This window comes from Eulemur rufifrons, chromosome 10 (genome assembly GCF_041146395.1).
Source record: "Eulemur rufifrons isolate Redbay chromosome 10, OSU_ERuf_1, whole genome shotgun sequence".
NCBI lineage: Eukaryota > Metazoa > Chordata > Mammalia > Primates > Lemuridae > Eulemur > Eulemur rufifrons.
In genome coordinates, this window is record NC_090992.1 from 7,719,491 (window position 1) to 7,732,767 (window position 13,277).

At 37.8% G+C, this 13,277-nt stretch overlaps 1 protein-coding gene across 2 annotated transcripts in view; it reads right to left on the reverse strand.

Moving 5' to 3' along the window:
- The window catches only part of DIAPH1 (diaphanous related formin 1), an 80,418-nt gene that overhangs the window by 17,745 nt on the left and 49,396 nt on the right, over window positions 1-13,277 (reverse strand). For both annotated transcript variants that reach the window (XM_069483803.1, XM_069483804.1), the window contains one exon: window positions 977-1,075. In XM_069483803.1, coding sequence (XP_069339904.1) covers window positions 977-1,075 — 99 coding nt within the window. The remainder of the gene's footprint in view (window positions 1-976; window positions 1,076-13,277) is intronic.

A 13,277-nucleotide genomic window follows, 5' to 3' on the forward strand; every position in this document is an offset into this window, starting at 1 on the left:
GAAAATGGACAGTGGCTAAAACATCTGTGGTAGAGGCTGGGCGCAGTGGCTTATGCCTATAATCCTAGCATTCTTGGAGGCCAAGGGAGGAGGATCACTTGAGCTCAGGAGTTTGAGACCAGCCTGAGCAAGAGTGAAACCCTGTCTCTACTAAAAAATAGTAAAAATTAGCTGGGTGTGGTGTTGCATGAATGTAGTCCCAGCTATTTGGGAGGCTGAGGCAAGAGGATTGCTTCAGCCCAGGAGTTTGAGGTTACACGGCACTCTAGCCTGGGACAACAGAGTGAGACTCTGTCTCAAAAACAAAAAAGAACATTTGTGGTAGATTTTATCCTTTTTTTTTTTTTTTTAATTTTTATTTTTTAATATGAAGGGGTAGGGGTTGTGAGAAGGGATGCTCAGTTTCCTTGTTTGTTTTCACTGATAGAGAGTCTCACTCTGGTGCCCTGGGTAGAGTGCAGTGGCATCATCGTAGCTCACTACAACCTCCAATTCCTGGGCTCTAAGTGATCCTTCTGCCTCAGCCTCCTGGGTAGCTGCGACGACAGGCACATGCCACAATGCCCGGCTGGGTTTTTTTCTTTTTCTTTTTGGTAATCCAGAGTGCTAGGATTACAGGCGTGAGCCACTGCACCCAGCCTGCGGTAGATTTTCTATGGATGCAATAGAAATAGTAAGGACTTTGAAATAAGAAAGTCTGAGGCCCAAATCTCAGACCTGTCTCTTACTAGCTATATGACTAGGCAAATTCCTAAAAGTCTTAGCCTGTTTCCTTGACATAAAACTGGATACTTAACAATCTTGTAGGGCTATTGAAGGGATTAAATGAGATACTGGAAATAGACTATGCAAAGCCTGGCATATAGCAGCAATTCAACAAATGGAAGTTTCATATTAACAGACCCTAGATTCAAAAGAATTAAGTTCTTAAAAGAACCCCTTCACATTTCAAATAGCTGGGATCATAGTTACTTACAGAGATTCTGAGCTGTCTTTGAATCCAACACTTTTAACTCTTTTACTTTCTTCTTTTGCACAGATTTCTTTTCTTCTCCACCTTCCTGATCTTTCTTGGCTAGAAAGGGAAAGATTAGAAAAGCATGATTAAGAGTAAGCCACCTCTGTGCCTTATTGAACTATTACTGTCCAGCCTGGAATGTCCCCTCACCTCCTCTCTATTACAATGGTCTCCCTATAGCATTCCTTCAAGGATAACCTGCTTTTTAATCATCCACCTTTCTATTACCAACCCCATCCAACTATAATAAATATCTCATTTTCATTTCTTTGATAGTTATCAATAATGCTTTCCTATCTACTTGCATAGATCAGGAAACTTTCTGTAAAAAACCAGATAGCAAATATTTAGGCTTTGCAGGCCATATGGTCTGTCTCAGTTTCTCAATTCTGTCATGTAGCATGAAAGCAGCCACAGACAATAAATGAATGGGCCTGACTGTATCCCAGCAAAACCTTATTCACAAAAATAAGTGACCAGCTTGCAAACAGTAGTTTGTCAACCCCTGTACCAGAGTCTTCCACCATGTTATTCTTTTATGCCTGTTAAAAATTCTACTTATCCTTCAAGCTCCATCTTGAACATGACTTTCCCTATAAAAGTTTTGTTTCTCCAACGGCCTATGATCTCTCTCTGAACTTCCAATGAAAATGATCTCTTTATAGTACTTCCTCTCACTGAGTTTGTTATAAATACGTAAAGTCTTTCCTCTGTAAGACAAGGGCTTTGTTATTCATCTTTGCAAATCCCATGGCATATTTATATTTATATATATATATATATATATATATACACACACACATTTTTTTTTTTTTTGAGACACAGTCTCATTCTGTCACCCTGGATAGAGTAGAGTGGAGTCCTCGTAGTTCACTGCAACCTCAAACTCCTGGGCTCAAACGATCCTCTTGCCTCAGCCTCCCAAGTAGCTGGGACTATAGGCGCACGCCATGATGCCCAGCTAATTTTGCTATTTTTTAGTAGAGATGGGGTCTTGTTCTTGCTCAGGCTGGTCTCGAACTCCTGGGCTCAAGCAATCCTCCTGCCTCAGCCTCCCAAAGTGCTGGGATTGTGGGCATGTGCCACCATGCCAAGCCTCATGTTGATATTTTTAAAGCCTCTCTTACTGTATAAGTGTGAGTATTTTCTCATCCCACCTAGATTTTGAACTTCAAGGGCATGGACAAATAGTATTTCATTATATCACTCGCTGGGCAGCTAGCATGATAGTCACATTCAGTAAAAATGGTTGGTGCCAGCTATTGAGGAGGGTTGAGCAGTACATAGAAAAGGGAATAGGAACTGTTCTGGAAGATATAATTGTAAAACAATTTGCCCTGTCTCATAACTTGGTATCAACTTCTCAGAAAGCCATATGGGCACGTCTGAAAGAAGAGTCAAGAAACTGACAGACCCAGTTTCTGAGCAGAGGAATGGGGTGCTTGAGCATGGGAGTGGGAGGAATACTTTTGATCACAAACCCTTTTATACCATTTGAGTTTTATACCATATGAAAAGTATTAACAGGTACATATAAATAAGAAATAAATAAAACAAAAAAGTTATATGACAAAAGATAAAAAGAACTATAAACCATATAAAACATTATAAACCATAAAAACATTCAATCACTTTGGTCCAACAGTCCCAACTTGGGGAAGGAAAATGCTAAATACATAATAATTAATTATTTAAATGAATACTTATTGAGATATGTGCCAGGCTCTGTTCTGGGCAATGGAAATAAAACAAGTGAGCAAAATAGAGAAAGAGTCCTGCCTCCATGGAACTTATATTCTAATAAAGAAAAATAGACTAAACCAGTTGACAGATAAAATAGTATGTTACATAATTGTAAGAGCTATGAAAAGAAAATCAAATAGGGAAGAGAACAGGGGATTTGATGGGGATGATGGATTATAACTTTAGGGGGTTGCTCGGGGAAGGTCTTATTTGGAAGGTGTCATTTGAATGAAGACCTTTTAGAAAATGACAGAGCAAACCACATGAATATCTGGGGGGAGGAGGCAAAAGCATTTCAGGCAGAGGGAATAACAAATGCAAAGGCCTGAGAGAGCACGCCTGGTGTATTGAAGGAAAAGCAAAAAGGTCACTAAAGCTAGAGTCGATCGAGTGAGGGGGAGAGCAAGAGATGAAATCAGAGAAGTAGGTAAAGATACATCATGTAAAAAATGAACATGATGGTCAGATAAAAATGGACACTTAAAACATCCAGATTATATCACAAAAACTAGAAACAGAGAAGGAGAAAAGTAAAAGTAAATATCTCATTTTACACAAAGTGAAAAGATATATATTTATTACTGACATTGAAAAACAGAAAACTAGATTCAATTTTTTTTTTGCTTGCAATGAGATAAAAATAAAAGTTATGGGCCGGGTATGGTGGCTCATGCCTATAATCGTAGCACTTTGGGAGGCTGAGGCCAGAGTATTGCTTGAGCCCAGAGTTCAAGACCAGCCTGGGCAACAAAACGAGACCCCATCTCTACAAAAAATAGAAAAATTAGCCAGGCATTGGTGGCGTGCACCTACAGGCTCCCAGTGACTTGGGAGCCTGAGGCAGGAGGATCACTTGAGCCTAAGAGTTTGAGGTTGCAGTGAGCTGTGACGATATGCCACTGCACTCTAGCCCAGGCAACAGAGTGAGATCCTGTCTCATTCATAAATATGTACATAAATAAATAAAGGTCCAGATGTAAAAAAGGAGAGATGAAAATGTCACTTTTGTGGAAGACAGATATATGTAGCAATTCTAGACAATCTAAGGAAGAACTATTAAAACTAATAATTCAGTAAGGTTGACAGATAAAAGACAAACATATGGACCTTCAGTTCCACCAAAAGCTGTATGTGGATGAAATACATAAGACAATTATATTTAAAAAGTGAAGACGGCAAAGGGATCTAAATGGAAATAAAATTTCTACATTTCATGCAAATTGGTAAATATCTGATACCATCAGACTGAAGTTATATACGTATATTGTATTAAATAATACCAACAGCAACATCTAAGAAAACCATACAAAGTAATATACTCAAACACTGTAAATCAAAATGGAAACAAACACCAAATAAATAGTAACGTGGCAGACTTAAGCCCTAACATATCAATAATTACCTTTAATAACAATCGACTAAATATACCAATTAACAGAGACTGGCAGAGTTGATTAACAAAAAAGAATAAAAGATCCAACAATATGCTGTCTATAAGAAATTTACTTCAAAGACAGAGGTAGGCTGAAAATAAAAGGCTGAAAAAAGATATACCGTGCAAACATTAATTTTTTTAAAAAGTAAAATGGCTAATTATCAACATCAGATGAGTAGATTTCAGAGCAAAGAAAGTAACTAGAGACAAAAAGGGACATTACATAATAATTAAAGGATCAATCCACCAGGAAGACATGACAATTCTAAATGTTTATGAATCAATACTTGAGCCTCAAAATATAAAAAACAAAGTGAGAGATGAAATAAGAAAGAGACACAGCCAAATCACAATTATACTCAGAGACATTAGTACTCCACTACTCTCAGCAATGAGTAGAACAGAAAATCAGCAAGGATACAGAAGTTCATAAACATTCAATCTATACAGTCTAATTGATGTATGTATTAATAGAACACTTTATCCGACAACTGCAGAATAAACATTTTTTTCAAGTGTCCGTTGAATACTCATGAAGAAAGATCATATCCTAAGCCATAATATAAATCTCAACAAATTTACAAGACTGAAATAATAGAGCATGTTCTCTAATCATAATTAAGTCAAACTATAAATCAACAACAGAAAGGTAACAGGAAAATGTCCACTTAGAAACTGAAGAACCACTTCTGAATAATTTGTGGGTCAAAGAGAAAATCTCGTGAGAAATTTAAAACCTGAATGATGATGAAAGTACAACATATCAAAATATATGAGACACTAAAGATAGATACATGGGATTCATAGCTCACTGCAACCTGGAACTCCTGGGCTCAAGAGATCCTCCTGCCTCAGCCCCCTCCCTCCCACCCCCACAGTAGTCAGGCCAGGCCTGTACCACCACACCTGGCTGCCTGGCTAAATTTTTTTTGTAAAAACCGGGTCTTAGGCTGGTCTGGAACTCCTGGCCTCAAGTGATCATCCTGCCTCGGCCTCCCAAAGTGGTGGGATTACAGGTGTGCTCAAATCAGTAATCTAATTTCCTATCTCAAGAAACTAGAAAAAGGCCAGGCGCTAGGTAGCTCATGCCTATAATCCTAGCACTTTGAGAGGCTGAGGTGGGAGGATCACTTGAGCCCAGGAGTTTGAGGTTTTAGTGAGCTGTAATGATGCCATACACTACAGCCTGGGCAACAGAGAGAAACTGTCTCAAAACAAAGAGCAAATACACCCAAAACGAGCAGAAGAAATAAAGATAAGAGCACAAATCAGTAAAAATGAAAACAGGAAAACAACAGAGAAAAATCAATGACACAAAGTTGGTTTTTCTAACAACGTAAGTAAAATAGATAAATCTCTAGAAAGACTGGCAAAGAAAGATAAAAAGAGAGAAGACATACATACCTATAACAGGAATGAAACAGGGAATATCACTTCAGGTCGTGCAGCCATTAAAAGACTAAGGGAATATTACAAACAATTTCGCACTCATAAATCAAACAATTAACGAAAAATGGACCAATTCCTCAAATACCACAAACTACCAAAACTCATCCAGTATGAAATAGACAACTTGAATACCCTCAAAACTATTTTTAAAACTGAATTTATAGTTTAAAAGCTCCTGAAAAGAAAATCTCCTGGCCCAGAAGGATTAACACCAATTTCACACAATGTCTTCCACTAAAAAGAGGAGGGAATACTTCCCACTTCATCTTATGAGCTAGTATTACCCTGATACCAAACCAAATACAGAAGGAAGGAAGGGAGCATGGAAGGAAAAAAAGGAAAAGGGGAAAAAAAAGAAAGATAAAAGCGAGCTCAAGACCAACATCCCTCACAAATTTAAACACAGATACATGATTTGCAAACATTTTCTCCAATTCTGTGGATTGTTTTTTCACTTTCTTGATGGTGTCCTTTGCAGAACAAAAGTTTTTAATTTTCACAATTTCTTTTGTTGCTTTGTGCTTTTCATGGTATATCTAAAATTTTTTTTGCCAAATCCAAGGTCATGAAAATTTAACCCTATGTTTTCTTCTTGGAGTCTTATAGTTTTAGCTCTTACATTTAAGTCTCTGATCTATCTTAAATTTAATTTTTGTATATGGTGTGAGGTGTAGGTCCAACTTCATTCTCCTACATGTGGTTATCCAGTTGTCCATCACTGTGGAACACGTCTGTTGAGAGGACTATTCTTTCTCCATAGAATGTTCTTGGCATCCTTGTTGAAAATCAGTTAACCATAGGCAGTTTATTTCTGGACTCTCAGTTCTATTCCATTGACCTATGTGTCTATACTATGCCAGTACCACATTGTCTTGATTACAATTGCTTAGTAATAACTTTTGACATGGGGAATATGAGTCTCACTACTTTGTTTTAAGATTCTTTTGGCTATTCCAGATTCCTTGTAATTTCATATGTATTTTAGAATCAGCATGCCAATTTCTACAAAGAAGTCAGCTAAGATTCTGATAGGGATCATACTGAATCTGGGGACTAGTTTGGGGAGTGCTCCATCTTAATAATATTAAATTTTCTGATCCATGAACATAGGATGCTTTTCCCATTTATTTAGATCATTAATTTTTTTCAAAAGTGCTTTGTAGTTTCCAGAGTATAAGTTGTATTTGTACTTCTTTTATTAAATTTATTCCTAAGTAGTTTATTCATTTAATGTTTTTGTGAATGGAATTTTCTTAATTTCATTTTGGATCATTTATTGCAAATGTATAGGAACATAATTGATCTTTTTATATTGATCTTGTATCTTGCAACCTTGCTGAACTTAACTATCTTTAATAGTTTTTTACCGGATTCTTCAGGATTTTCTATTTATAAGATCATATCATCTGTGAATAGAGATAGTTCTACTTCTTCATTAACAATTTTGATGCCTTTTAATTCTTTTTCTTGACTAATTGTACTAGCTAAAACCTCTGGTACAATGTTGAACAGAAGTGACAAGAACAGACATCCGTGTCCTGTTCCTGACCTTACAGAGAACACTGTCTCTCACCATTAAGTATGATGTAAACTGTGGGTTTTTCTTAGATGCCCTTTATAAGGCTGAAGAAATTTTCTACTATTCCTAGTGTGTTGACTGTTTTATCATGAAAGGGTAGTTGAATTTTGTCTAATACTTCTCATGCATCTATTGAGATGATCACAATTTGTTTATTATATTGATAATGATGAATTGCATTAATAGATTGTCAGATGTTAAACTTTCTTTGCATCCCTGAGATAAATCCCACGTGGTTGTGAATAATTCTTTTTTATATGTTGCTGAATTTGGTTTGATAGCTTTGCATTAAAGATTTTTGCATCCATACTCATAAAAGATATTGCTCTATTGTTTTTTCGCTTATGATGTCATTGTCTGATTTTGGTATCAGGGTAATACTGGCCTCATAAAATGAGATGGGAAATGTTCTCTCCTTTTCTATTTCTTGGAAGAGTCTCCAAAGAATTAGTATTAATTCTTCATTAAATGTTAGATAGAATTCAGCAGTGAAGATATCTGGGCCTGGGCTTTTCTTTTGGGGTAGTTGTTGATTAATGATTCAATCTCCTTACATGCTATGTTTATTCAGATTGTCTATTTCTTCTTGAGTCAGTCTTGGTAGTTTGTATGTTTCTGAGAATTTGCCATTTCACCTAAGTTATCTAATTTGTTGGCATATAATTGTTCATAGTATTCCTTTGTAACCCTTTTTATTTCTGGAAGGTTGATAGTGTCTACTCTTTCATTTCTGATTCTAATAATTTAAGTCTTTTTTTCCCTTTCTTTTCGTGGTCAGTCTAGCTAAGGTTTTGTGAATTTTATTTATCTGTGAAAGAACGAGCTTTTGGTGTCATTGATTTTCTCTATTTTTTTCCTATTCTCTATTTCATTAATTTCCACCCTAATCTTTATTTCCTTCCTTCTGCTTGCTTTAGATTTAGTTTGCTCTTCTCTTTTCAGTGCCTTAAAGTTGAAGGTTAGGTTATTGATTTGAGACCATTCTTCTTAATATAGGCATTTGCAGCTATAAATTGTAATACCATCTAAGTACTGCTTTATCCCTATCTCATAAGGTTTTTTTATTGTGTTTTCGTTTTCACGAATTTGAAAGTATTTTCTGATTTTCTTTTTGATTTCTTCTTCACCCACTAGTTAAATAACCAGAAGTGCATTGTTTAATTCCACACATCTATGAGTTTCCCATTTTTTCTTTGTTATTGATTTTTATAATTTCTCTCCATATGGTGAGAGACCATATTTTATATTAGTTGTATCCTTTTAAATTTATTGAGGTTTGTTTTATTGTCTAACCTAGAGAATATTCCACGTACGGTTTACAGTAAAGTATATTGTGCTATTATGCTGTTGTTGGATGCAGTGTTCTGTAGATGCCTGTTAGGTCTAGTAGGTTATAATGTTCTTCAAGTCTTCAATTTCCTTGTCGATCTTCTGCCTAGTTGTTCTTTCCAATATTCAAAGTGGGGTTGTTACGGCCTGAATTGTGTCCCCTCCAAATTCATACATTGAAGTCCTAACCCCCAGTATCATAGAATGTTATTGTATTTAGATACAGGGTCTTTAAGGGGGTAATTAAATTAAAATGAGGTGACCAGTGACCTTATAAAAAGAGGAAATTAGGACACACAGGGAAGCTCCTGTGAAGACACAGGGAGGAAAAGAAAGCCATCTACAAGCCAGAAAGAGTCCTCAGAAGAAACCAACCCTGCTGATACCTTATCTCATGCTTCTAGCCTCCAGAATTGTGAGAAAATAAATTTCTATTGTTAAGCCACCTAGACTGTGGTCCTCTGTTATGGCAGCCCTGGAAAAGTAAATAATACAGGGGTACTGAGACCTCCAAACATCACTGTCTATATCTGTCTTCATTTTTGTCAGTTTTGCTTCATATATCTGTGTTTTTTTAGATATGGTAATGGTAGTATAATTATCTTTTTTAATTTAAAAAAGTTCTAATTTTTTGACATACATTCTAAACTACTTAAGGATGAAATAATATGAACAAGGATCTATTTAAAATTGGTAGCAAGGAAGAGGTTGATGCAGGTACATGAAACAAGACTGGCTATTAGTTGGTAAGTTCTTAAACTGGATGATGGACACATGGGTATTCATAGTATTCTCTTTTTACACATTACATATGTGTATGTGCCTTTTTTTTACATTTTCAAAAATAAAAGTATTTTTAAAAAGTCAGGCCTGTTTCCTTGGAGTCACTAGGGCATTTGATCCTTCCCAGACAACTGAGTGAAAAGGGTACCTTTTCTTCTTTTTTGGGGTATCTTTTCTTAGCTGATCCTATAATTAAGAATACCACCCTAACCATCTCTGTAGCAAACACACCTAAACTCAGGCTTAGAGTCTAGATGAGACAGAGGTGATGCCCTGCCTGCTGTCTCAAAAACCAGGACCCTGTCACTGTTGGTAGGCATCCTGCAGCCAAACACCATTTTGCTCTTTGCTCAGCTGGCAGGGACTTGCAGCATCGATTGCTCAGGATGCAGGCAGCCTGCAGCAAGGGATGTCCCTGGTGAGCAACTGCTGAGTAAAGGAGTCTGTGGCTGCCTCAGCCTGTCTCACTCCCTCCCCCAATCAGACTCCTCCTTTGCCCAAGTCTTTTTTTTTCCTGCGTCACAAACACAAAATGGAGTTAGCTGGGAGCAAAAACAATCTGTCTAAAATGGCTGAATGCAGCAGGGAGTGCCAGACACTAAAGCGAAGGGAAAGGGCACCCCCTGCTGTCCAACACAGGGACCCTATTTTTCATTCTTCATTATTTTTGCATGTCAAAATAATCAATTCTATAGAGTCCAGATCAATTTCGTCAAGATTCTTGATACCTAAGCTGCACTCTAAAATTCAAAGAATAGAAGTTGAGACACAAAAAGGGAAAATAAATTTTAATCTCTAAAAACAGAGTCAGGGCACAAGGTTAGTAGCCCTGAGTGTCAGTTCTTGCTTGGTTATGATTAGTAACACAGTTGCTGAGAGCCCACAGAACGGAAGGGAGGTCCTTCTATAGCACGCCATTCCCCGACTTCTATAATGAGCTAATGGCCCCCGGAATCTCCCAGCCATGGCCATCACTTCCCCAGGAATTCCTGTTGCAGGCTTCTCTCAGTGAAGACCACAAACAGGAAATAGAGGAGTGGGAGTTGCCTGACATCCTGGAAACTAAGTTCTTAAGCATTGCAGGTGGGAATGAGTAAGTGGGACAGGGAAAAGGACTTTGAGAAAACACTGCTGAGAACACAGACTGGCTCTAAAGCCAGTTACATCCCCGAGGCTGGAAGACTCAGGCTGAGCTATAAAGTAACTCCACCTAACCTTATTTCTCATTCACTTACTCAGGACCGAAACACTACTTGCCCTACCCAAGACAAAGCCCGTGGCATTTGTACCTATTCTACAGGGAACACCCTCCACTATCTTATGCTACACATCCCTAGAGTAATCCAAGTACTTAAGACAAAAAGAGAACATACAGAAAGGTGGAAAAATCAGAAACATCTTGAAAAATCTGTGGGTCCAAGTCACTAATGATTTCCACTACTTAAATGAAACAGCACAAATATGCTAGTTTATCCAACATCCTTAAAAGTGAGGTAAACAACAGCATATATAACACATGAGCACAGAATCACAACAGGAAGTTAAAAAAAAAGTAAGGTGGACTCTGGTACCACTATAGTTCTCTCTGAAGAAATAGTGTCTTTGTGGAAGAATCCTAGATCTCCCAGGCATATTTGAAAGATTAGAACACTTAATAATATGCCTAAGAAATAACAACAAATTTTCTGTAAGGATAACATAACTATGGAATTGCCGAGCCCACCCAGCATACAATAAGCTGTGTCTGTTAAGTGCTGCATGAACTCTCTAATTCTGGGAAGAGGAGAGAGCAAGAGAGTTCTACCATGTACTAATATAAGAAGCTGCCCACGTGGAGAATTTCTAGTTTATATTCTTCATGAAGGAAAAATTCAGCACTTTAAAGCAATTAGTAGGTGTACATCACAGGAGCGAAAACTGCTAACTAAACAGCAGTTATTCCAGCCCAAAGGTAACCAGATCACTGACATCTTGGCTAAAACATACATCCATCTGCTAAATCTCCCAAAACTAGGCCATGATGGGGATGCAAGCTATAAGGAAGGGTGGGGCAAACTGGCAGAAAGGGGAACACCTAACGGACAAAGTCAGACAGAATCCCGAAGCTACAAAAACCAGGTGCTGAGAGTTAGGAAGAAGGGGGCAGATAGAAGTCTGAAAGGGTATCAGAAAAGCAGTATTAAAAATTTGGGCACTTCACAAAGCATTTGGTTATTCAGAGAATACAGTCATTGAGTTTCTCACAGATGCTTTCCCAGCACACCCAGGATGGTGACTCAGTTAGGGAGTGCTAAAAAGAAACCTACTTCTGAGATGTGGGTGGGTGAGTGGGTAGGGACTGAAAGATAGGCAGTGCCCCAAGCGAAGACTCAGGTGTGTCAGCAAAGGAATAGGACAAGTTTATGCAAGGGAACAGCAGGCTAGAGGGCAAGAGAAAAGGCAGCAACTATAGGAATAAAACCCTTTTCCTTTATTAATAAATGCTTCATTATGGGAAAGATTAAACATACAAAAAACAGAATAAGATAATAAATCCCTATGTATCCACCACTCAATTTCAACAATTATCAACTGATGGCCAATTTTGTTTCACCTATACCCCTACCCACACTTCTAAATCCCAAATAATGTCATCTGCAATTATTTCAGTATGCACTTCTAAAAGATAATGATTTAAAATAAAACCAAACAAAACATAATACCATGATCACACAGATTTCCAGCTGTCTCAAATGTCAAGTGTTTTATATGGTTTGTTTGGATCAGGATCTGAATAAGTTCCATATACTGCACTAGCTGACATTTTAAATTCTCTTTTAATCTATATGTTCCCCTTCATCTCATTTTTTCCCTTGAAATTTACTTTATTGAAGAAATCAGGACACTGATCACTGGCGAAAAGCAAGGGGCACTAGCAGGGTGCCCTGCCACAGACCCTGGAAGCAGCTCAGGTTTCTCAGCGGGCCTGCCCTCTTGCCACTCCCTTTCACCAAATGCTGGATTCTGAGCCCAACAGATTTGGGCTCAAATTCTGGCTTAGTATTTATTTGTTATGAAATTTTAATAAGCAAAGGACATGTTAATTCACTACTTTATATTTCTCAGTTATAAAACAAAGAGAATACCAATTAGGCATTATAGAAATAATGTCTTAATAATTAGAAAAAAAATGGGTTATAAGTCCCTATCACAAATCTGACATTAAACAGGCATTCATAATTAAGGCTGAATGAGGAAGGCAAAGTATCTTCATCTCTTTTAGATGCTCCACATCAATTTTAATCTCTGCTCTGTCTCACCCACGCCCACCTAAATACTGAGTAACTGCAGATTTCTAATCCATTCTCTGTAACAAAGGATTCTAGAAATACCCTCCGTTTTATTTAGGGTTGAGAGGGGAAGTAACAGGGTAAAAGCAAAACAAAGAGAACAGATGGGATAAACACCCAGCCCCCAGCCTAAGTCTGCAGAGGCAGCTGCTGGTTTTCGTCATACTGCTGTTTTTTTCCCTTCTTTGTTCCTGAGGTGGAAGCCAGGAAAGGGTGGGGAAGGAGGGGGGAGAAGGGGCGGGGATGAGGGCAGGACCGCCATCACTGTTACGGAAAGTCACCTGATCTTCTCCTCCAATCCCTAGTCTCTGACCTCACAATCTGGAACCTGAGCCAAAATAGCTCAACTGCGCTCACTCCGTGGCTGAAAAGAAAAATGCAAGCAGAATAGGAAAAGGGGGACATTCTCCTTAAAAAGATTTTTGCAGTTTTTCTTGCCAACAGGAATGTAAACACACGTACACAAATATACACAGAGAAGATTATTCTATCTTCTAATTTAACAGATCCAAAAGAAATCACTGACTCTTAGAACAGAGTTGGGATTACTGTAGGATCAGAAGGGAAAAATCATTCCAACCCATCTTGCAGAAATGGGGTTACCAGTGCCCT